The following is a 25,672-nucleotide window of genomic DNA, read 5'->3' on the forward strand; positions in this document are numbered from 1 at the left end:
ACCCAAACCCAACCCGACCTGAGTTCAACACGACCTAACTCGAGATTTTAAGCTTAGAAAAATAAATAATTATTAAAAATGTCGGGTCTCACTCTGCTCGGATTGCCTAAGCCCTCAACCTGAACTCAACCCGGGTTAGTTTTTAAAGTCCTGTAAGACAAAAGCCTTATAATACAAAAGTCTTTAAAGACAAAGTCAAAAGTTGTTTTTGCTAGACTTCAAAAATTATAACCGTTGATAATTCCACCTAAACTCTGTCCCCCATTGGTAATTGATCCTTTCAAAAATTATAACTGTTTTATGTTCTGTCCCTTATGAAATGGATTGACTGTTATATCGATCAACTTGTCCGGATCGAAGAGGAGGGCATTGTGGTTTACGAAGCATGTCTGAACCACACTTGAGGAAGCAATGATGCCCAAACACGCCTTTTATTTTTTTTAAGAAAAAAAAAGGGCCAAACATGCCTTAAAGGCCATGTTTGGATTGGTTCAAGTAATAATTTTTTAGAATGTAAAAAAAGTAAGAACTTTTAAAAATAATTTTCCTTTCCGAACTTTTACTGAGTAAGTCCTGCAATCAAACAACGATGGCCAAGGAGGACATTAACGACAACTGTTTTAAGCATATTCCATGTATATATGTGATAAACTAGATGACACATGACAATCGTGTGGAACTAAAACATATAATAAGAAAATCAAATAGGATGTATGGATGATTGATTGCCCAATAAGCCCATCTAAACATTTGCCACCCTTCTCTCTTCCAATGGACGGCTCTCTCCTCCTTTTAAAACTACTCCCAACTTTCTTTCCAATCGTCTAAAAGCTACCCCCAACTTTCTTACCAATCGTGCAACCGTGATAAGACAGGGGTATACTATGAATATCAATGTCATCACGTAGAACATCAATTGAATAGTGTCCGAAGACTTATTGTGACCATACACGGGGAATGTGCCGATGACTCCAAATATATAACTGGCGCACATGATACCCATAGTAACGACGCCACACACCATCAAAGTGCTATCCATAGTCAACAGCACAAAGATCATGCATAGGGATGCTGCAAAACCAAAGGAATTACAGAGAATGAAAACTCCGTAATTTTCATCTTCTCTAAGTCCCATGATCGCCTTCCCGCTATAATTAGAAATAGGGAGGCTTGAACTTTCAGTAGCAACCTCCCTATGATTAGAAATAGGGGCCGGGCTTGCAACCGTTGCCGATTTGCTCTTGAATTCACCCTGCCAGACCCCACCGGGTGGGCTTAGTCCGGATTGGTAGGTCACCGTCGCAATTAGTACAGCCACCACCAATAGCGTGTTTTTTCGGTATTCCTTGGAATTGCCCAGTTGAAGTTGTTCCTTTTGGAATCTTTTAGCCCCGGCAGATAGAAGCCTTCGTTTGATTTTTGAATCAAGATACCAATCGTCACGACACTTGAACAAAACATCCAAGGCTGTGAATCCGTTCACGTTCACGGCGTTTACATCCACTTTAGTGTTGCGGAGCAAGAACTCTATGGTCTGCACACATGCACATGTTTACTTTTTTAAACTTTCTTAATATATAAAAAATGGAGGAATGCTAAACTCAAGGGCTCCCTTGCATAAAATAAAGATAAAATGAAAGGGCGCCCTTATTGGTTGAAAGCCACCAAAGTGCATTTAGGGCACATTTGGCTGCCAAGAATTTGTTTTCACGATAAATCGTCATCTCCAAGTGGTGATGAGGGTGAAATCCATAAAAATCATGAAACAAAATTCCAGAAACTAGCTAAAAAATCTAGAAACAAACTCAAAAATTGGATCGAACTTTTCCGAAGTTTTTGGCAGCAACTCATCTCCAGAAACACTAGCTTCCAGGATTTTGTTTCCTGGTTTAATAGATTTCACCACTTGGAGACGCCGATTTATTGTAGGGACTCGAGTAGAGCTCACCCTTAAAAGCTAGCCATTAAGGGGAGGGTGCTCATTCAATTATAACGCCCACATCCATTTCATCTTTTCGATGTGGGATATATGCTTTTCCGTGGAACCCCCGACAACATTTATTGATATTGAGAAAAGATCAATATCAATAAATATCTCTATGGATTCTCCTAATTTCTGTGTATACACGATCCGCCCGCATTAAGACAGTAGTATCACTTGATGTTTGGATGTTTGGAAAATATTTTCTTGGAAAACTGAACATTCTAGCTTTTGATTAACTCGTTTTTTATTGATTTTATTCCCAAAATAAAAAATTTCTTCCTTACATAGTAAAATTTCAACCTTACTAGACCTTGGAAAATTTTCATAAATTTTTTCAGGAAATCAAAACGGCCCTTGGGCTGTTTGGATAGAAATTTTTTTTATATTTCTATGAAAAAAAATCCGGGGTCCAATAGGGCTAAAAAATTTCCAAAATCAGGGAGGGCGTGTTTTTAATTTTCTAAGAAAAAAAAAGAAGAAGAAGAAGAAAAAATCCATACCTTAATCTGTTTCTTAGCTGTAGAGAGATGAAGGAGAGTATTGTCATCATCATCCTTCATCTTGAAAAACTCGTCACGCTCATTAACATCAACTAACTCCACCAACTTTTTTATACACTCCAAACGATCATTTTCCTGTTTCACACATAAGTGCAGAATCGGTTCTCCACCATCTGTCAAAAACCAAGTCGTCATAGGTTTGGCACGCACTAACACTTCCAAAACCTCGACTCGGCCTTTTATGACAGCAATATGGAGAGGAATCCTTCCATCTCGATCACGAATAAGACAAGTCTCAGGGTCTACTTGTAACAAATCTTTTACCATTTCCACGTTCCCCTTTGCTGATGCCAAATGCAGAGGTAAACAACCTTTGGAGTTTAATTGAGTAGTGAATTCCGGTGTTCGGCTTAGTATCTCTTTGGCAAAATGGGTGTGTCCCCGGAGAGCTGCGACATGTAAAATGTTGCCTTCTACACCAACCCCTGCACATCTATCTAGAATGTGAGGGTGTTGTTCGAGCACTTCCTGTAGGGAACTTACACTCCCCTTCAGTGCTGCTTCGTAAACCTTACTTTCCATTCTCTCCCCCTCTCTCTCTCTCTCTCTCTATTGTGCCTCTTATTCTCACCCAATTGATTGGAGCTGATCTTTTTATGAGATTTGTGAACATCGCCGGGTCCTTACTTTTAGATATTTTTCTTCGCTGATATTTCCTAGGAAACTCGTTGTTCGAATTGAACGAAACTTCGCCCAGGTTGGGGTCTGAGGAAGATCGTTCACACGTTGTTTGAATTGTTGTTTGAATGGAACGAAACTTCGCTCTGGTTGGGGTCTAGGAAGATCGTTCACACGTTGTTTGAATTGAAAGAAACTTCGCTCAGGTCGTGGTCTGAGGAAGATCGGTCACCCCCATCTACGTGGCCCAAAATAAAAACATGCCACCTGGCCTTTTGGAAAGTTGCTTTAAGCCCTTGAAACATACTCGACTCTATGGCTAACACTATCGTGTAATTGAAAAGGTAGGGACAAAGATGTCATTTTGTCCATCGGGCTTAAAGCAACTTCCAAAAGGCAAGGTGGCATGCTTTTATTGGGGCAAGTAGATGGGGGTGAGCGATCTTCCTTATACCCCCGACCTGCATCGAAGTTTCGTTCTTTTGAATTATAGGAAAATACTTCCTTAGACCCCAACCTGAGCGAAGTTTCGTTCGTATGAATTATAGGGAAAGAGTTCCAAAATTGAACTCCACTTGCCAAAAAATCGTTGGTCATTGTCACTAAGGGTGCAACTCGAGTGTTGGTAGGGTCAAGTTGAGGTCAACCCGAACCCGACCCGACTTCCAACCAGACGACGTTCAACCCAAGGGACCCTTTTTTCCAACCCAAACCCAGCCCGTCCTGAGTTCAACACGACCTAACTCGAGATTTTAAGCTTAGAAAAATAAAAAAATTATTAAAAATGTCGAGTTTCACTCGGGTCGGATTGCCCAAGCCCTCAACCTGAACTCAACCCGGGTTGAGAAAACCTAACCCGAACCCGAACCTGACCCGAACTAGACTCAACCCAACCTGACTTTTTCTTTGGGTTGAACCCAACGGGTTCGAGTTAGACCACCCGAGTTGCACCCGTAATTGTCTCATGTTAGTTTTTAAAGTCCTATAAGACAAAAGTCTTATAATACAAAAATCTTTAAAGACAAAGTCAAATTTAAAAGTTGTTTTTGCTAGACTTCAAAAATTGGAGGGAAGATTCAAATTAAAGTTTCCCTCTTTGTTTTGAAAGCAAGAATCTTTTGCTCGAATGGGGACTTGAACCCAAAACCTTGGAGTGTGTGTGCTTGCAGTGTTCTCTTAACCAAAGGCAAAACAAATAGTCCAACATCGCTTCGGAAGAAAATTCTTCTCATCCATATAAGATGGAGAGTTGGAAAAAAGCTTGGGTCTTCAAGAGGCTTTATAATTTGTTGGATCCTAGGCTTTTAGAAGAGTACAAGCTCATGTGTAAAAACACACACGCGCGCGCCGGGCCGAGGTCTTGGTTTGGGTTTGAATGAAAAGATTCTTTTTATTGCAAAAAACGTTTTGATTTTTACCCTTGGTTTTGATATGGACACACCCATTAATTGCAAAACCGTTTCAAATCTCCAACGGTCACAATTGTGACTATTGGGAGAGAAACGTTAATGGCTTTAATGGTGGTTTTCCTTAACGGTCATAACCTATTACTAATGATGGCTCTCCCCAACAGACGCCTTCGGATCTATAAACGGGGACAAGACATATTGGTTTTAACACAGAAAAAATACCAACTCGTTTTTGCTATTTCTCGTTTTTATAAAGCAAGAGTTTCCGTTCTATTATTCTGTTCATCTTCTTCCTCCGTTCTATTCCCATTTGAGCACAGTTCTATGGTGATTCTAGGTGGACCAGTTAGTGCACGTGGACTGGAGCCATAATTGGTTGTTTTATCGTAGAGCGTCGGTTTGCGGATCCCGGTTGTACCGGTAGGGGGTGGATACAATTCTTAAGGAGAGTGACCAAGTGGCACGACTCAGCCTTCTCCTTCTCAATTTGATTTCAGAAAGGTTTTCTTCATAAGAGATAGGTACTGTTTTATTTCGGTTCCAGATTTTTCAACAAAAAACAATTTTTGCTTCAAGTAACAGTTTTTTGGGATTCGACTAAGCCACAGATCTCTCACCATATATAAAATCCAAGTCACATTATGCTAGAAATGATTTGACAGAGAAAGAGCACCACACCTGCCAAAAATCATCGGTCATTTTCACATTCGTATGAATGCTAGAAATGATCTGACAGAGAAAGAGCACCACAACTAGTGGGAGATAGAAGAAAACTATAGGTCCATATGGTTCCTTTTTTATTTTATTTTTTATCTAGGAACCTCAGGTGGCACCAAAAAATAGTTACAAGAGGAGGACATAGAACCTTGCCTCTAACCCAAACAAACACAAACAAGATACAAGAAGAGGAAAAAAGAATAAACACTTTGACCTTATACCCCAGAAACAAACACAAACTATAGGTCCATATGGTTCTCTTTTCTAATAGGATTCATTTTATAGAAAAGTGGCAAAGTTTACGGCTTGCTACTAGCCTGACACTAACCCTACTCCTTTATCCTGGCTTGGGACAAGCTGTAAAAAAACACACGCAGATTTATGGTTGTCTTTTCTAATAAATTCCCAAAATTGAAGCATGGCCTTATTACATCCTAGCTATGCTGAATTGTTTGTTATGGAAATTTTATAGGGAAAAATACACTTAGACCCCCTGTGGTTTCTGACACATTCAACTTAACCTCTAAAGTTTAAAAGGTTACAAGTAGACCCCCTGTGGTTTCATTGGGTTTTTTTAACTGGACGGAGCAGATGGTGTGGGGGAAAAGACCAAAATACCCTCATCTTCCCCAACTGAAAATTAGGGTTTTCATACTTGAAAACTAAAAATTGGGGTTTGATTCAAACCCTTGTTGATTTATCAACATAAGCCCTCCATTTAAGAGTTTTATTTGTCTTCATTCACATCATTATAATGATTTCCACAAAAACCTAATGTTTTAGGGCTTTATTTTTTGTTTTTTATCAAAGTTTTTTCTTTAACTGTGGATTTGATGTAGCCATGGGGTGGGGTTCAATTGTCTGTGGTGGAGGTGACGGCGGTGGTCGGAGATGGTGACGACAACGGTGGCCGGAGATGGCGACGAAGGCGGTGGCCGGAGGGGCGACGAAGGCAGGAAATGGCATAACTCTAATCCCTCTGCAAATGAGGGTATTTATGTCCTCAAAATATTAACCATGGTTAGTTTTAGTCTTTCCGTCAAGCTAAACTGACGGACAGTTGACAGAGGGGGTGTACTTGTCACGTTTTGAAACCACAGGAGGTCTACTTGTAACATTTTAAACTTTAGGGGTTAAGTTGAATGTGTCAGAAACCACAGGGGGTCTAACTGTATTTTTCCCAATTTTATATTAAGAAAAGAAAATCACATGCGTGGTTGTTTTTTATGAGGTTTCGTGATGAAAAAAATTTATCCAAAAAGAAATTTAACATTAAAAACTGGTTACCAAATCTTGGAAAATTTTCAAATGGACATCAGTAGGGAAAAAAAAGAAATAGATAAGTAGAAAAAAAGAAAATTTTCGAATTGCTCTTGACATCAGTACTTTTTTCCTTTTTCTAGGAGTACTTTGTAACTTAATCTTCTTCTCCTCATCTCTTGCTTCTACAATTAGACCATGTATTGGGAAGAAGAAGAAGAGACAGAAAAAGAAAATGGAAGATGGAAATTGTGAGATTTCCTCCCATGCGTGGATGTATCTCTCATTTATTGGGAATCCGCATAAATAAGAGAAATTTTCAAGAATTCCCTTTGATGAGGGATTTGGTGAAAGTGAAAAATTAAAAAAGATTAGTAGTGAAACACTATGATAGATGCACTTTAAGAAACAAAAACCCTTTTGGAGAGAAAACTTTGATGTCAATGTGGTTGTGTATTTTGTTTTATGCATAAATTTCTTGTGAATACCTAGGACAAAACTCCCGTGGTATAGAATTAGATTATATTCTTTCTAACATGGTTTTAAATTTCTGCAGAAATCTTGGATTTCAGTTGCGGCTAAGACCAAAACGAAATTCACAATGAGTCATTTCTTTATAGGATTACCTAAATTTTGGCATTTCAACGAAATTTCGCCAAAATTTCAACTGAAATATAGTTTTCGCCGTATTTACAAGATTCCCACTAAAATTTTAAATATTTGCACCGAAATTTAAAGATTTCCACCGAAATTGTTGAAATTTCCACCTAAATTTTAGACCTTTCCTCCAAAATTTTGAAAATACTGAAATTATTAACCATATTTTGAAAATACCAATTGAGGAGAAGATGAGAGAGCATTGCCTAAGATGGTTTTGGCATATCCAACATAGGCCTTTGGATGCTCCGGTGAGAAGAAGTGACTCATGCCAAGTTGATGGAGTAAAAAGAGGTAGGGGCAGACCGAAAACAACTTAGGTAGAAACAGTGAGGAAAGACTTGAGTGCTAGGAACATAACAGAGAACATGACCTTGGATAGGAGAGAATGGAAGAAAATGACTCATGTAGACGAACCAAACTAGTGTCACTATTAGACTTGGTCAATTGAGCCAGGTAGATCCTTTCACCTTCTTCATGAAAATTTTCTAAAGGATTCACTAGCCAACCCCAACTAGTTTGGGATAAAGGCTTCGTCGAGTTGAGTCGAGTTGAGATTTTTACATAATTGCGCCAAAATTTCAACCGAAACTGAAGTATTTCAGTTTTGGTGGTTGCCAAAACTGACAGCGAAACCAAAATTTAAAACCTTGCTTTCTAAGAATTCTAATACCAAAAGCAATTTTGCCTGCGTCTCATAGTTCTATGTATTTAGATAGTCCCAATTACTTTTTCGCCCAGGCTACAAAACCTGGATATGGCATGGTATGGCAGAATAAAGCATGAGTACTGCTTTTACACTAAATATTGAAGTTGCTAACATAAATATGATGCAGATGCTGAATTGATTCAGATTTGACATGTTATGGCAGAGTACGGCATGAGCATTGCTTTTCCACTAAATATTGAAGTCATGAGCATTGCTTGGGATTGATCCTCCCACCTCTAGGTTGAAAAGAACAAAGCCTTGAGCATTGAGCCAGAGGCTCAATCCCTATTATCCGAGCATAATAATCATAAGGCTTCCTTAATTGTGATTCCACACTACTTTACTGCTGCTGTTTTGTGTAATAATACCTAAGTGAACCATATTCATATTCAGAAGAGAAATTGCTCAACTGCTTCGCCCTATTTTTTTAATGGCAACCGCATGAACTGCTTCACTTCTTCTGTTGCTATTAGTCACCGTACGAGCTTAATGAGCTCTGCGATAATTGGTCTTTTCCGCTCTGCGATAATTGATCTTTTCATTCTTAAAATGGTACTGTGTTCTTTTCTGCACCCATTTCAGTATTGATGTTGGAGCTAATTGGGCAGTTTTTTTTTTTTATTGGTATCTACTTGGTCAGTTTAAAGAAAAGAAATCCATTTTATCATGACTTGTGATTGGATGGAGTTACATTTTTCTGACAGTATAAAACAGTATGCTTAACACTTTCTTTTTATTAGCAATTTCTATATATTCTGTTCAAAAGTAATTTTTGGGTCCTGCATACCACTCATCATGTGTAGAAATAGTTTCGGAGTTGCTTTGTACAGTAATGAGTTCATCTTTGCTCCATTCTAATGGGTTCATCTTTGCCGCATTCTGGTAATCAGGAATTGGCGAACTCTTTCAGTTCAGAAATAGTCTACAACTTTTAGGGGCCGTTTGGATACACGGATTTTAGAATCCGGGATTTCTTCAAAATTGTAGCTGAGAGATAAGAGAAGAAGCGCACCAGCCATCTTTTTTTACTTCTCGGCCTTCTTTCTGTCAGCAAGAGAGTAGCAGATCCTCCCATATTTCTAGGTTTTAGAAATCTCAGGATGCAGGAGAGATTTTTAAAACATGAATTCCTCACTTAAAATCCAAGAAACGCTGTCAGGACAGCGTAGAGCAGCTTGATCATGAACCCTCTTTTACACTGTTTTCAAACTAAAAACCTAGATTCTAAAATCCGCGTATCCAAACGGCCCCTTAAACTTTGTGGATGCCATCGAAGGAATACTCAATCAGCAGAAGCATTGGAAGCTCCCATCTGTTCCTAATCATCCACAATGACTGAATATATATACTTCACTACGCTTTTATTATCTTCAACAATTTACATGCATCTTTCACATATGCAAAATCATTTTATGTTCTGTAGTTTTTTTGTGAAAGTGATTTCTTTATATGCTTAAATATTTGTAGCTGGCCACAGGGTGCAATTGGATTGCCGGAAGCAGGCATGGGAACCAAGATTTGATTCCAATATTGCCTGATTACAGCATTTGGTTAGAAAAATGAATGGAATCAAGGGGTGAAATTTACAGCAGTGTGTTATTAGAGAGACCCGGGGGGATACTCTTATTCTTTTTTGTTTTTTGAATGGTCAATGTGAAACGACCAGTTACTCCAAATGCTTAAGATGTTGTAGAAGGCGTTATTGAATCATTTATAGTTTAACACTCTCCCTCGCGTGTGGGTTTGGCCATTGCATGTGGATTTTTACTATCAAGGAGGTTTGAACTCAGGACCTCTAGCTCTGATACCATGTGAAATGACCAATGACTCCAAAATCTTAACCGGATGGAGATGGCGTTATTTATCGGGACCCGGGTATAACTCACCCTCAATAGCTAGCCGTTAAGGAGAGGGTGCCCAAGTCGTTATAAGTCCATCCACATTCATTCACTTTTCCGATGTGGGATCTTTGCTTTTGTGTGGAAACCCCAACAATCACCCCTCCACGTCGAAGCAACATGGACAATCTCGCCCCTCCACGCGGCGGCAACGTGGGAACCAAGAGATCTTCTCCGAGAGAACTTCACCATCCTCGAAGGGACACAGGGTTTACCAAGATCTTCCACGATGGACCTTTTTCCATCCTGGGATGCAAACTGGGGTTACCACACCCTGAGCTTTGATACCATGTGAAATGACTAGTTACTCCAAAAACTTAAGCTGTTGGAGAAGGCGTTATTGATTCATTTATATTTAACAGTAAAAAATTCATTAATCACTGGAGACCGAGATGGTTGGTACTCATATTCAGCTCCAGTCCAATCGATGTCACGAACTCATATGAGACAGTCCCAAATACCATTAGACAAATCAGGAGCAACTGGAAACATGTTTTTATCCTCACCCATAGAAACGAATTTGTAACATATTCTCTTTTAATAAAATTCTTTATATTTCTTCAAAAAAAAAAAAAAACTGAGATCTAGTGGTGAGTGAAAAAAAAAAAAAACGATTAGATTATCTTAATTAGGGATTTGCTAGGCAATTTTGTGTAAAGCCAATTTGTCGCTCACTTTCTCAGGAGAGAACAGCTACTTAAGATGAATTAAAATATGTCTGCTAAAAAGAAGTGGGCATTTGGGGCCGTTGTCTCCTGCAAAAGTGAGCCGCCAAATGGCTTTCCACGTAGTAGCCTAGCAAATCCCTCTTAATTTTCATCTAGTTATATATTATCTAATCCACTTAATTATATGCCAATAAGCTTCAAGTCTATCTTTGGAACTATAAAATTAGAGTTTACTTTTTCTTCTTAGCTGGTCATTAGCCAACTTTGAGACACTTTTGTTCATGTCAATTCTCGATATAGTACTTTCTTAAATATTTATGTTTTGGGATTTGCTAGCATCCATCGCAAAAGTTTCACAGAAGGTCTGTTGCATGCCAAAGCAGTCACCTCGTGAATGAAGACAAAATCTGTTGAAAAGTGAGCCTATGTGGCTGCTCTGACATGCAACAGACCATCTGCGAAATCCCTTTTGCAAGGGATGCTTGCAAATCCCTTATGTTTTATCTTTTATATATGAGAAAATAGTTCCTACATACTAGTGTAGATAAGTTATTTACACACTAGCTTAAAATAAAGTGGGGACCACATTGTTTGGGTGATCCAAAGCATTCATTTGATTGACCCTCACATAGATAGGGTGTGCCTAAAAAATCAACTCCATAGGACCATCCCAACCCTACGATTTGTATAAACCTTCACAAATTTGTCAATTTTTTGCCTCCACTGTTCGAATGGTTATAATAATCCTATGGATGGTTTGATGGGCCTACGATTGGACCTATAATAAATATAAGTTTTTTGTCATGTTTTATTAACAATCGATTTTAAAAACGTTTTCTAGCCTTGCATTTGGATAACTATTGGTTTTGCTAAACATAGTAGGATCATATCAAAATTGGGCCCACCACAATAAGATAAAATGACAAAACTACCCCTATTACATCATCCTAACATTTAAAATACAATAACAAAACAACATTGAAATGACAAAACTATCCCTATACTTACCTTAACAGGCACTTAACAAACTCATTTTATTTAAATGTATTGATATTTTTTTGCTCATTTTATTTGTTAAATTTTAAGTTTTTTGCTGTTTAATTATGTTAGACTAGTTAAATTCATAATTCAGAGGAGTTTTCATGTGTTTCCTTAATTTCTTTATCATTTAGTTCGGTAAAAAAACATACAATGGATTTGTTGCAAGATAGACTCCAATAACAATAGGCCTCCATTTTAGAGGGTTAGGATCATTCAGTCCATCTACAGATCGGAGTGTCAGGGTTAACCTATGGAAATGATTTTTGGGGCACAATATATTTAGGGTGTGGCCCATCTAATGGACGGTTTGGATCATCCTATGGTGAAAGGGCCATACCGTACTTTTTAATAAAATGAGGAGTGCGACCATCAAAATACAGTAGTGCTGATAACATTTCCCTATATATATTGCTTTGGTCATGAAATTTCATTTGTTTAGTATTCTCTAGTGTGTTGCTTAGAAATTTCTAGGTCTTTTTGTCTCTCTTCATTGGGAGATATGTACAGCTCATGGAGTTGGTTGAGTTGTTTTGTATCTCATTCATTTTAGATGATGCTATATGTGGGCTGATTTGATCGCTAAGAGCAAGGAAGGTGGGGCAGATGTGATTCAGAGTTATGCATTTTGGAGTGGGCATGAGCCTACCAGAGGAAAGGTATTTCCTATTTGGACTTGACAATCTTAGGTGTATATGATGATTTGGTTTGGTTTGAGCGGTTTCAGCTAAAATTTACCCTTTTTTTTGACATTGTCTTTTTCAGTACAATTTTGAAGGAAGATATGATATTGTCAAGTTTGTGAAGTTGGTGGGGTCAGCAGGGCTTTATTTTCATCTTCGTATCGGCCCTTACGTGTGTGCAGAGTGGAATTTCGGGTCTCCTCTCTATCCTCTCCTTTTTTATGTTGTTTTAAATGTTAATTTTGTCTGCATTTGATGCTCTCAAAAGTTGGACTGTCCAAAATGCAGATACGCTATGCACCGATTAAATTGTAAACATGAAAGTAGTGCAATTGAGAAAAAGAGAAAACAATTAGGATGGGGTATAAACTCATTTGCTCCACAAGATTTCTCTGTTCTTATTAATTATCTATTCACACAAATTACAAGATAACAAGAATGCTCTTATGATACACAAAAGATTCCCATCAAAAGGTTAAATGACTGAATTACCCCTGAGATAACAAGTATATCAATATAATAGGACATTCTCCTCAGATCAATATAATTTCTTGGTGCAAGCTGATGTTTTTTCATTTGTCTTCTTAAATAATTTCATGGTATTTTATCTATAATAATGTTATGCAATGTGGGTCTTTTGTTTCTCTCTAGATGTTTTCCATGCACTAAGAATCTTCCCATGATGCATGGACTATTATGATCCTTCTAATGGCGAAATCTAGAAATAGCAGAGTTACAAAGGAATTCCGTTTAGGTCATTATAGCTGCTGATAAAATTATAACCATCTCTAGTTTCCATTTTTTTTTTTTTTTTGAAAAAATTTGGAAACACATCATATTTTGCTGGAAACGGTATGATTTTCTAACTCCAACTTTCTATCCTGTAATTCTATATATTTTATGGTTCTCCTTATATAAACTGTGTCAATTGATATAGATTATAGAATACCCAGAATGCTCTGTAACTTGTGTTTCTATTATTAATTGAGAAATGCTAACTTTACTAAAATGTGTTTGGGAAACATTAGGAGAAGAAAATAACATAAAAGTTTGTGAGAGATAATTATACTTTTACCTTTCTCTATTTCCTCCTTGAATCCCGACCGTTAAATGTTCTCCCCACTACCACCATCACATTTTCCTGTTTGTAAATGATCCTCTAGCAACATTTCAAACAGCTTATCTCGTACCAAATGGTATATGTATTTTTCATTTCACTTTAAAAAAAAAAAATTTGAGCTTCTTTTTTTTAAAAAAAAATTGACAGATATATATTAAATTCATACGAAGATTACATAGTGGAGGCCCGGAGGGACAAGGAGTCCCTTAGTAAGTACATCGCATGATGACTTAGGAGATAACTCCAGGTCGGAATAGCAAAAATACAAAAACTTTCCCCTTTCCCCGTTCCTTTCACATACTTCACACCTCGACAGAATTTCCAACTCTACAATCTATTAATGATTACCGTCCCATTCACGGGTGCCACCACTTCCAGTTTCCATTTTCAATGATAAGGTGAAAACTTCACTTCAAGCCCTCTCCCATCCAAATGTCGTTCAAGCAGCTAAAATCTATTCATGATTAACGTCCCATTCACGGGTGCCACTGCTTCCAGTTTTCATTTTCAATGGCAAGGTGAAAACTTCACCTCAAGCCCTTTCCCATCCAAATGTCATTTCAAGCAGCAAAATTTCCTTTCACATACTTCACACCTCGACAGAATTTCCAACTCTACAATCTATTCATGATTAACGTCCCATTCACGGTTGCCACCACTTCCAGTTTCCATTTTCAATGATAAGGTGAAAACTTTACTTCAAGCTCTTTCCCATCCAAATGTCCGTTCACATACTTCACACCTCGACAGAATTTCCAACTCTACAATCTATTCATGATTAACGTCCCATTCACGGGTGCCACCGCTTCCAGTTTCCATTTTCAATGATAAGGTGAAACTTCACTTCAAGCCCTTTCCCATCCAAATGTCGCTTCAAGCAGCTATGTTTTGTTAAAGAACGCCTTTTCTTCCTAATTCCACCTCTTATAGTAGGTAGACCCTCCTAAACCCAACAATCCTTTCAACTTAGCACTAATAATAATACTAAGACAGTCAGAGCAACCATTAACGCTCTCAAACCCCGAGAAGCAGCCTTACATCCAGCTTCCATTGGGGCAGAAGCAAGGGGGTTTCAAAAGCACCGAATCACCCTAGGGTGACTCATGCCCTGGAGATAGATTGGGAAGTATTCAGATTATCAAGAATCCAGTCAATCTCTCTTTACTTCAGAAGGCTTCTTGAAGATGGCCTGATAGAGTAATCCAATTTGTTTTTGAATTTTTTAAGAACAACTCTCAGGATGGGTCTCTGAACCTTTAAGACCGGTCTCTGCTTCCACAAAGAGCAGGAAACAAAATCCCTTGACTTGAGAATCATGCCAGAAAGGTGGGATCCGGTGATCTCTTTTTTGAGAATGCCCAGAGTATTCTTTGGCTTTGGTTTTTGACTATCAGGACCTTTAGATTTGGATGGTCTAATTCGCTTTAATTCTTGATCAGAAAAAGGTGTCACCTGCCTGCACGCCTCTTTTGGTGCTAATACAAATCCCAAGAGTTTATCATCAATCCCTGAGGGATCTATAACCTTGGGAGCCTTGGGACCACTGCCCTTTTTCTTTGACAAGGGTTTGAAATTTGAGTTTGATTGGCAGGATCCGAAGGACCCAACGGTCTTCCTGCAAGGATTCCTCCACTCAGCCGGTAACCCATTTCCCACCGCCGGGATCAACGACGGCCTACTACCATGAGATTGGCCCACAAGTGGGTTAACCACTGGAGCCAGAATCGGCGGAATGAATGGATTCATCGGGTTCGAACTTGTCGTTTTATGGGAGGCAGTGTTTTGCAAAACCGATTGGGGCTCATTGCTTTCTAAGGATTGTGGTATTTCAATTCCAATGGTGAAGCAATGACCCAATATCTGAATTTGTACAGAAGGGTGAGATAACTTCCATCTAGGGGTTAGGATTTTAGCCGACACAAAGCTCATACAATGATCATGACTTCCTTCCATCCTTACTTCCAAAACCGGGCCAAAGATTTTTCCTAAAGCTTCCACCGTAGAGGCAGCCCAAGCGTGTAACGGAATTCCGTAGAAATTAACCCAAATTTCTTCCTCTCCTTGCACAAAGTCCTTATGCCAAGCAAAAAGAGATAGCAACTGGCTTCCACATGCCTCGAGGCCTCTTGCCAGAACCCTGGCAGCTAAATCCGTGGAGTCAAACATGAAAAGAACTTCATCCTTTTCTAGAACATAGGGTTTGGTGAGAGAAGGGATGTTCCAAAAGCTTTTAGCCCATTTCCAAATTTCATCCAAGGTCCCATTGCTGCCCCTTCTCCTACCAATCAATCAGACATGCCTTCAAAATGTCAGTCCGCATTTCCACCTCCTTCACCGAAATAGATAAAGTCGAGGTCCTTCCTCAACAGATGTTAGGATCTTCCCGGAATCAGGCCACCACTTACTCTCATCCTCAACACTAGTCGAAGGCTTCTGTGGCTGGTAGACAGGAGTCAAGACTGGAAGATGAGCAATTGTCTATTTGCTCTAGTGACACTACCGGCATCGATTCCGCCATCTAAAGTTAAGGTAGTCACAGGCTGAGCAAAGCCAATCCCCAGGCCACCTCTTCGATGTTGCCCATTTAGCTGTCTTCCCCATTCCCATATAAGCAAATGAATAGCTGGAGTTGAAACTGACCTTCCTTTGCCTTGGTAATGGCGATCTTCTTGATGATTGCCAGGATCGAATGTTGCCGGAGACCGATGGGTTAGACACGGCTTGAATTCCGAGGAGATGACTACGGCTTGAAATTTGCAGGGATTGTGGCAATCGGCAAAAGTGGCTGAGGTTAGGGATGATATAGTAGCTGGATTTAATGAAGATCTACCGCAGAAGAAGGGTCTTAATGGCTGGATTTGGAAGGCTTTGTAAGTCAACCATGAGGTCGTAGGTTCGATCCCAGCTTACCTATCAAAAAACAAAATTCTACTAGTTGAGACCCATTTATTAAATTTTGAGCTTCTTCACCGCCATCAACTTTGTTTAAGGACTCTAATCAAGTAAGATTTGAGAAATGTTCTTCTTTGGTCTGTGCTTCCATCTACAATAAGGATTGGATGCCCCTTGTCACGGCTTAAAGTCAAACCAATGCTTTTGTCTGTCATCCATCACATCAGGCCTTCAGCTTGCAGCCTCTTTAATTAGATCTAACCATGTAATGTTTGATTTTTGTAAGTTGGAAATGTGATGCTTGCGCGAGCCATGGCCCACCAAAGATTGGCATGTATGGGGTCTATGGTCCACCAAAGGGCCCACATGACCCTTAAGTAACTTTAGGAAGACTTATTTTTTATATAAGTTTAGTTAGTCTTCTCTTATTTAAAATTATTGCAGCTGGACATAAAAGGGTATTGGTGTATGTTAAAGGATGGGGCTTAAGTGAAGGGTAATATATCTTTTCATTTAACGTTATGTAAGATTTTATGAGAGGGTAAAATCAAAAAAAGATTTTATAAGAGGGCTCAAAAGCCACAAAATTTTAGTTTTGGACCGATTTTGTTTTGTAAAAAGAGAGATAATTCTCATCGTCGATGTGTCCACCAAAACGGGACCCTTTTTATTTTTAAGAATGAGAGTGACTTCTCTTGGTTGTCTCTTCCAAAACGTGGATTTGGAATGGAGCTTGGTTGTAAGTTTATTATTGCTTAATCTCTTATTTCCTACGCTCGTTCTGTTCTTTGTGTAGTTTGGGGGATTTTTTCAGGCTATGTTCGTCCTTTGCAAATCAGTGTTTGTTTGCATCCGTTCAAACAATCATCTTGGAGTGATTTAGCATGGATTTATGGATGGAATCGTCTATTGCTATTTGTTGGTCTAAACCCTCCTTGACTGGCCCCTGGAGGCTGACAAATGCTATTTCCAACATTAGAGACCTCTGCATGTCCTTGAAAGTGACGTTTAATCTGATCCCTGGATTAGCAAATGAGAAAGCTGATGAATTAGCTAAATTGGTTGCTGATCGGGGGGACTACTTTGTTATTTTTTATTTTTTTGAAATGATGGCACCTTTTTTATTTTTTATTTATTTTTTTCTGTTTAGGGGCTATTGTCGTTTGTTTTGTTGGCATACGGCCTCCTCAACCCTAGCCTTTTTTTGGTTTAATATTATTCATTTTTTCAAAAAACAATAATTTTGGACTGATGTAGCGTCAAAAATCATATTGACACGATAGCTAACATGTACTAAATACAGATCGAGCAAAGGAGCTTGTTTATCTTTCCCCTTGTAAGATTTCATAACTAAATGATTAATAAATCTTGATCTTCTTTCACAAGAACATGTTATGGGGGAGATTTCTTACTTAAGCTTATGATTTACTTATAGATGTTAGATTTGGGGTTTAATGATTTGATAATGTTAGTATAAGATGTTAAGATTAGGATTTTAGTATCCACAAGAAACTAGGAGTCCCAAGGCATTAGCAGTACAAGCAATAATAATGTTCATATAGTTGTGATTTTGCATATTGTTATTGATTTTTGTGAGTAATGCATTTAATCATTTTACCTCCGTGGTCAGTTAGTATATTACCGGATTGGTGTTCATCTTTGATTTAGGTCTCAGTTGAGAAGTGCTCAAAGAATATAACAGCCATTGGGACAAATTCTTGGTGTTGACTAATGACAGCATTCCACCAATTTATTTTTTGAATCAAACATTCCACTAATTTATCATCTAACTTATCTTTACTAGGATCTAGATCATGAACAAAATAGACACTACCAAATATAAGTTAAGTAAAACGTGCTGCTTAAGAAAAGGGCATTTTCGTCCAGCTTTTAATGACAAGACCTCTTTTGTCCCTCGTTGATAATTTATGATAATTCCTTATTAGAAATCAGAATCATTTCCAACATGTATTACAAGAGACAAGATTTCATTCTTCATAGAATAATTTAGAAAACATAAAGATTTAGATACTTCACCATTCTTGTTGCATAATTGAAAGCCATACAAGCAAAGTTTAGCTATCACCTGCCTTTAACTTACTACAAGTTGAATAGATCAGTCCCTGCTAGAAGGAGCTAAGAAGCGGTCCTGAAGGCAAATCAATAAGTGAAATAAAGTCAACTTATTTTGGTCTAGGTTCTTTTAATCATTTTCATATTTTCTTTATCGGGAGGAGCCCCTGGCTTTGGGGTCAACAGGGTACCTGCAACGATACAACTGCTGCCCTATCTAAGGTATAAATACCACACAGGCAGCACTATAGCTGTCCAGGTTTAGGTATTAAAACACCTACCAATAAAATGCTAGTTTTCTACGTTGTTCTTGGGTATAAGGAACAACACACAATTGAAACACTTATTCGAAACTCGAGGTCATTCAAACAGTTAAGCACTCGTACTCGTATTATTTGCATGCCACCCCCAAAATATACATACGTAATAGCATGCAAGAAACCTACTATATTGCAAATAAATGGGCTGTTTTGAGAAAATAATGCACTAGCTATTATACCTTGCCTGCACGCATGAACTACTTTTAAGGAAATAATTACATATATAATATATGTCAGCAGTAATGACCATTTTGAAAGAGAAGGTCATCCCACAAATTTTTATAAACAGGCATAGGGTCTATTTCAAGAGAAACCATTATATTGAGATTCACACTTATGATTATTGAGTCATAAGAACTGACATAACATAAAAATCATTTGATCTAGGTGTGAAATCATTTATGGGAAAATTGAAAGAAAACCATTCACCCCACCTTAATTCAACTGTTGGAAAAAGGCTCATGTAATAAAAAAATTGTTTTTACATTGTACATGTCATTAGCACTGTTTGGGCAAAATTATACGTGTGCGAGGTTGTTTTTACGAACAATAGGTACATATGTCTGTTGAAAATCAAGGCCTACATAAACTTTTAGTAGTTTTATTTCTACATACAGATATTATTTTGGAAATAAAAAAAATCACTTTATTTAACATATGAACTGGAATTGTTAAATATCAAATCTCTATTATCATTTTCTTTGAAAATTTAGTGGGCTTCCACTGTTGAGAAATCAATCTAAAAAGTATCATTCATTTTTTATTTTTTATTTTTTTTGTGCCCATAGTTCTGTAGAGATTTAAAACTGCATAAAACTTTATTACTTGAAACTCTGTGCTTTGATAAAAATTTCAACTGTAGATTTAGAGTATTTATAACTTAGTAGAACCCATGATTTTATCAACTAATTAAGTGTGTAAAATATAAGGAAACCCTTACTATCCTATTAATCTCAAATTTTAGTTATGCACTTAAGTGACAACAACACATCAAGAACCCTTAAGTAATTTGGACCGTTCTAACAAATGAGATGACAAGAAAATTCATATGGTTTTATAGGCTCAGACCAACTGTAACAGTTTGGATGATCAAACCCATTAATATCATATGATTATATTAGGTAAACCAATATCAAGTGGATTTAGCCTAACTTGAGTAAAACATAAATATGTACACTATACTTACTTGTGATGAGTTTGAGACAGGAGGTCAAAGCTTCGCTTTTATCTTCACTTTTCCTTTCTTCCTTCCTCCTACTGTTGAGGTGTGCAAAGAGAACAATGGAAGGGAAGAATATGGGCGAGATATAAAGGGGGAAAAGGAAGCAAGAGTTGGGCGTGTGAGGAGGCCCAAGTTTCTTTTTATTCTACTTTACTTTCCTTATTTTAAGATTGGAATTTATGGTGAGTTGTAAGAGGTTATGGTAAATTGCCATCAATCCAACCCATTGACTTTATTTACAAGGCACAGTAGCTATCTTTAAGGGGTTTTAAATTTCAAACTAAAATAAAAGAAAGGAAAGGAACGACCAAAAGACGAAAAGATGTGCACAATGAGTTGTGTGCACAATTCTTTCCTCATGGGGAATCGTGTAATTGCCCATAGAATTTGGAATCTTCCTATTTTATTTCTCATTCTCTCATTTTTCATGGTTGGTAGATATCCCTAATTATATCTTACTATACCTAGATTTTTAGATCATATCTAAAAAAAAAATCAAGGAATATAATTTATTTTTAGAATTAGAATAATTTGGAGGTGGGCCACTCTCTATTTAAGAGTATGCACATTTTCCCAAGCAAGGAAAAACGTGGCCCTCTTCCCGCACATTAAACTTTCGGTTTTTTTTTCCACATTTTAAGTGACATTTTTCATGGAATTTATTCCATTACAACAAGCCTTGATAACCTTTCAATAGCCATTGATCCAAAAGAGCAATAGATCTAAGATAATCAAGGGGAGAGAGCGATTAAATTTTTAAGATTAAGGGTTGATCAACGATAGATCTTCGATCCCCACCCTTGAAATTTAGTTCTACCGATCCAAAGGCCTAAATCTTAGGGTGATCAAAAAAAATTAATCACAGTCATTACAAGAAATGTTCTTCTTTGGTCTGTGCTTCCATCTACAATAAGGATTGGATGCCCTTTGTCACGGCTTAAAGTCAAACCAATGCTTTTGTCATTCATCCATCACATCAGGCCTTCAGCTTGCAGCCTCTTTAATTAGATCAAACCATGTAATGTTTGATTTTTGTAAGTTGGAAATGTGATGCTTGCGCGAGCCATGGCCCACCAAAGATTGGCATGTATGGGGTCTATGGTCCACCAAAGGGCCCACATGACCCTTAAGTAACTTTAGGAAGACTTATTTTTTATATAAGTTCAGTTAGTCTTCTCTTATTTAAAATTATTGCAGCTGGACATAAAAGGGTATTGGTGTATGTTAAAGGATGGGGCTTAAGTGAAGGGTAATATATCTTTTCATTTAACGTTATGTAAGATTTTATGAGAGGGTAAAATCAAAAAAAGATTTTATAAGAGGGCTCAAAAGCCACAAAATTTTAGTTTTGGACCGATTTTGTTTTGTAAAAAGAGAGATAATTCTCATCGTCGTTGTGTCCACCAAAACGGGACCGTTTTTATTTTAAAGAATGAGAGAGACTTCTCTTGGTTGTCTCTTCCAAAACGTGGATTTGGAATGGAGCTTGGTTGTAAGTTTATTATTGCTTAATCTCTTATTTCCTACGCTCGTTCTGTTCTTTGGGTAGTTTGGGGGATTTTTTCAGGCTATATTCGTCCTTTGCAAATCAGTGTTTGTTTGCATCCGTTCAAACAATCATCTTGGAGTGATTTAGCATGGATTTATGGATGGAATCGTCTATTGCTATTTCTTGGTCTAAATCCTCTTTGAGTGGCCCCTGGAGGCTGACAAATGCTATTTCCAACATTAGAGACCTCTGCATGTCCTTGAAAGTGACATTTAATCTGATCCCTGGATTGGCAAATGAGAAAGCTGATGAATTAGCTAAATTGGTTGCTGATCGGGGGGACTACTTTGTTATTTTTTATTTTTTTGAAATGATGGCACCTTTTTTATTATTTATTTATTTTTTTCTGTTTAGGGGCTATTGTCGTTTGTTTTTGTTGGCATATGGCCTCCTCATCCCTAGCCTTTTTTTGGTTTAATATTATTCATTTTTTCAAAAAACAATAATTTTGGACTGATTTAGCGTCAAAAATCATATTGACACGATAGCTAACATGTACTAAATACAGATCGAGCAAAGGAGCTTGTTTATCTTTCCCCTTGTAAGATTTCATAACTAAATGATTAATAAATCTTGATCTTCTTTCACAAGAACATGTTATGAGGGAGATCAACTTGTCCGGAAGAGGAGGCCATTGTGGTTTACGAAGCATGTCTGAACCACACTTGAGGAAGCATATGATGCCCAAACATGCCTATTATTTTTTTAAGAAAAAAAAAGGGCCAAACATGGCCTTAACAAGTAATAATTTTTTAGAAGGTAAAAAAAGTAAGAACTTTTAAAAATAATTTTCCTTTCAGAACTATTACTGAGTAAGTCCTGCAATCAAACAAGGATGGCCAAGGAGGACATTAACGACCACTGTTTTAAGCATATTCCATGTACATATATGTCACAAACTTCAATGTATATATATGTCATAAACCACAATGACACATGACAACGTGTGGAGCTAAAACATAAATAGGAAATTGCTATTTAGATCATTCATATAATAAGAGAATCAAATAGGATGTTTGGATGATTGATTGCCCAATAAGCCCATCTAAACATCTGCCACCCCTCTCTCTTCCATTGGACGGCTCTCTTGCATAAATAAGATAAAATGAAAGGGCGCCCTAATTGTTTGTCCATCTAGGGCACATTTGGCTGCCAACAATTTGTTTTCACGATAAATCGTCTCCAATCGGTGATGAGGGTGAAATCCTTAAAAATCATGAAACAAAATTCCAGAAACTAGCTAAAAAATCCAGAAACAAACTCAAAATCGGATCGAACTTTACTTTTCCGGATTTTTTGGCAGCAACTCATCGCCAGAAACACTAGCTTCCAGGATTTTGTTTCCTGGTTTAATGGATTTCACCACTTGGAGACGCCGATTTATTGTAGGGACTCGTGTAGAGCTCACCCTTAAAAGCTAGCCATTAAGGGGAGGGTGCTCATTCAATTATAACGCCCATATCAATTTCATCTTTTCCATGTGGGATATATGCTTTTCCGTGGAACCCCCGACAACAGTTATTGATATTGAGAAAAGATCAATATCAATAAATATCTCTACGGATTCTCCTAATTTCTGTGTATACACGCTTCCGCCCGCATTAAGACAGTAGTATCACTTGATGTTTGGATGTTGGGAAAATATTTTTTTGGAAAACTGAACATTCTAGCTTTTGATTAACTCGTTTTTTATTGATTTTATTCCCAAAATAAAAAAAATTCTTCCTTACATAGTAAAATTTCAACCTTACTAGACCTTGGAAAATTTTCATAAATTTTTTCGGGAAATCAAAACGGCCCTTGGGCTGTTTGGATAGAAATTTTTTTTATATTTCTATGAAAAAAAATCCGGGGTCCAATAGGGCTAAAATATTTCCAAAATCAGGGAGGGCGTGTTTTTAATTTTCTAAGAAAAAAAAAGAAGAAGAAGAAGAAAAAATCCATACCTTAATCTGTTTCTTAGCTGTAGAGAGATGAAGGAGAGTATTGTCATCATCATCCTTCATCTTGACAAACTGGTCACGCTCATTAACATCAACTAACTCCACCAACTTTTTTATACACTCCAAACGATCATTTTCCTGTTTCACACATAAGTGCAGAATCGGTTCTCCACCATCTGTCAAAAACCAAGTCGTCATAGGTTTGGCACGCACTAACACTTCCAAAACCTCGACTCGGCCTTTTATTGCAGCAATATGGAGAGGAATCCTTCCATCTCGATCACGAATAAGACAAGTCTCAGGGTCTACTTTTAACAAATCTCTTACCATTTCCACGTTCCCCTTTGCTGATGCCAAGTGCAGAGGTAAACAACCTTTGGAGTTTGATTGAGTAGTGAATTCCGGGTTTCGGCTTAGTATCTCTTTGGCAAAATGGGTGTGTCCCTGGAGAGCTGCGACATGTAAAATGTTGCCTTCTACACCAACCCCTGCACATCTATCTAGAATGTGAGGGTGTTGTTCGAGCACTTCCTGTAGGGAACTTACACTCCCCTTCAGTGCTGCTTCGTAAACCTTACTTTCCATTCTCTCCCCTGCTCTCTCTCTCTCTCTCTATTGTGCCTCTTATTCTCACCCAATTGATTGGAGCTGATATTTTTATGAGATTTATGGACATCGCCGGGTCCGTACTTTTAGATATTTTTCTTTGTGATATTTTCTAGGAAACTCGTAGGGCTGGCAATTTGACGCCGAAAAGTGGGGATCCGCCCCGCCCCATCCCGCTTGGGGAGTGGATTCCCCGATTTGAGTGGTGAAGGGGAAGGGGATTTTAAAAATTCCCCGATGCGGGGAAGGGGAATGGGATTTAAAAAATTTATGCAATTCCTCTATATTTATTCAATATTAAATTTCGGTATTAAATTAATTTCCCTCCATCATTCTTCTCTGCCACCCACCTTCTTAAACCGATGTGATGTAACAAGAAAGAAAAGGACCGTACCCAGCTTCTTAAACCGATGTGATGTAACAAGAAAGAAAAGGACTTTACAGTAACATTAAGTTTAGCATTTGATGCAATTCCAATCCCCCAAAAATTATCAGTTTCTACTTTTATAATCCCAAAAAACTCGCTTTCTCAGTTTTTTTTCTCCTTTTACCCGTCAGGCTATCATTCCCTCCTAGCTTTTTATCCAGGTAAAAACTTGAGAGACAGAGAGAGGGAGAGAAATTAATTGGGTTGCTTGTGGGAGACGATACAGTCGTACAGATCACTTTGTGCTTTACTGACAACACAATTCTCAGCCAGGTGTGGAGTGCCAACAAGTCAATAACCACGGAAAAAATGTGGCAATTTCAAAACATAGGGTGTAAAACTGTGCTTTAAACGTAGCGTGAAAATTATTTTGAAAAGTGAAGCCTCGTCGGCCGTTTCTGCCACGGAATAATGTATGAAAACGGCATAGGTATGGTCGTGTATATCCTCCGTATTTTCTTTATACGATACTTATTGGCCGCTGATGCTTGCACTACCATGTTTTGATAATTTAACGAATTAACCTTGTCTTTACATTTTAATTAGCCGTTGAGAGCCTTTTTTGGGAATTGTAATGGCTTTTAACTGCTGGTTTAATTCTAAAAGACAAGATGAGTTCGTTTCATTATAAAAATATATGATGGTCGGAATATCTATTTATTTATTTTACAATAGCGACAAATCCGAACAGCGACTATTTTTCTGGATAGGTCCCATTATTGAAATGACCAAAAGGCCCATAACACGATCAAATAAGCACCAACCATTTTCTATAACTAACGCTAGAGTTATCACATACGGGGTATTTTTGTCCTACCAGAATCATGGAAATAATCTCGTATATAAGAATGCCATGCACCATTAGATCAAGCAATCCATCCATCCATCAATTCTATCTATTGATACGAGGGGAAAATTAGGGGTGTCAACGGATCCACTTCGGGTCGGATCCACCTATGTCACAGTCACGATCCATTCAAATTCCTTATCGGTCGGGTCGGACTCGGATTGTTCTTCGGATCCTAATTTCCAAGTCATGATCACGATCCATTTTAATTCGGACCGTCCATCGGAGTGTCCTATTATGTCCCACTAAGCTAAGTAAACAACTATTTTTTTTTAAAACGAGTAAGAATGGCAGTCCACTATTAGTGTGTCTCTATGCATTTTCTTCTACTAAATTAAAATTTTATCTATGTTTAATCTATGTGTAAAATAATGCTTGTAAACAATAAAACTAATCAAAATTACATACACAAATATAATGTATAACTATTATCAAGAAATATGATTCATAACAATAACATTCAGTAATAAAA

At 37.7% G+C, this 25,672-nt stretch overlaps 2 protein-coding genes across 2 annotated transcripts in view; one reads left to right on the plus strand and one right to left on the minus strand.

The window, feature by feature from the left end:
- BGAL9 (beta galactosidase 9) overlaps positions 1-25,672 on the plus strand; it is an 81,132-nt gene that overhangs the window by 20,376 nt on the left and 35,084 nt on the right. Inside the window, exons 2-3 of the mRNA XM_077372109.1 lie at positions 12,072-12,177; positions 12,284-12,396. The gene's annotated coding sequence lies outside the window, so the exon portion shown is untranslated. The remainder of the gene's footprint in view (positions 1-12,071; positions 12,178-12,283; positions 12,397-25,672) is intronic.
- LOC143861649 (uncharacterized) lies at positions 690-24,193 on the minus strand. Its single transcript, XM_077372536.1, has 7 exons — positions 23,281-24,193; positions 21,444-21,601; positions 15,822-16,173; positions 15,657-15,780; positions 14,576-15,599; positions 2,485-3,093; positions 690-1,534 (listed from the first exon to the last, which is right to left on the minus strand). The coding sequence occupies exons 1-7, from the start codon at positions 23,903-23,905 to the stop codon at positions 743-745; spliced, it is 3,684 nt and encodes a 1,227-aa protein (XP_077228651.1). The 5' UTR covers positions 23,906-24,193; the 3' UTR covers positions 690-742.

The sequence above is a fragment of the Tasmannia lanceolata genome, unplaced genomic scaffold (assembly GCF_043159265.1).
Source record: "Tasmannia lanceolata isolate RefF3 unplaced genomic scaffold, GAP_Taslan_0.1 ptg000037l, whole genome shotgun sequence".
NCBI classification, from domain to species: domain Eukaryota; kingdom Viridiplantae; phylum Streptophyta; class Magnoliopsida; order Canellales; family Winteraceae; genus Tasmannia; species Tasmannia lanceolata.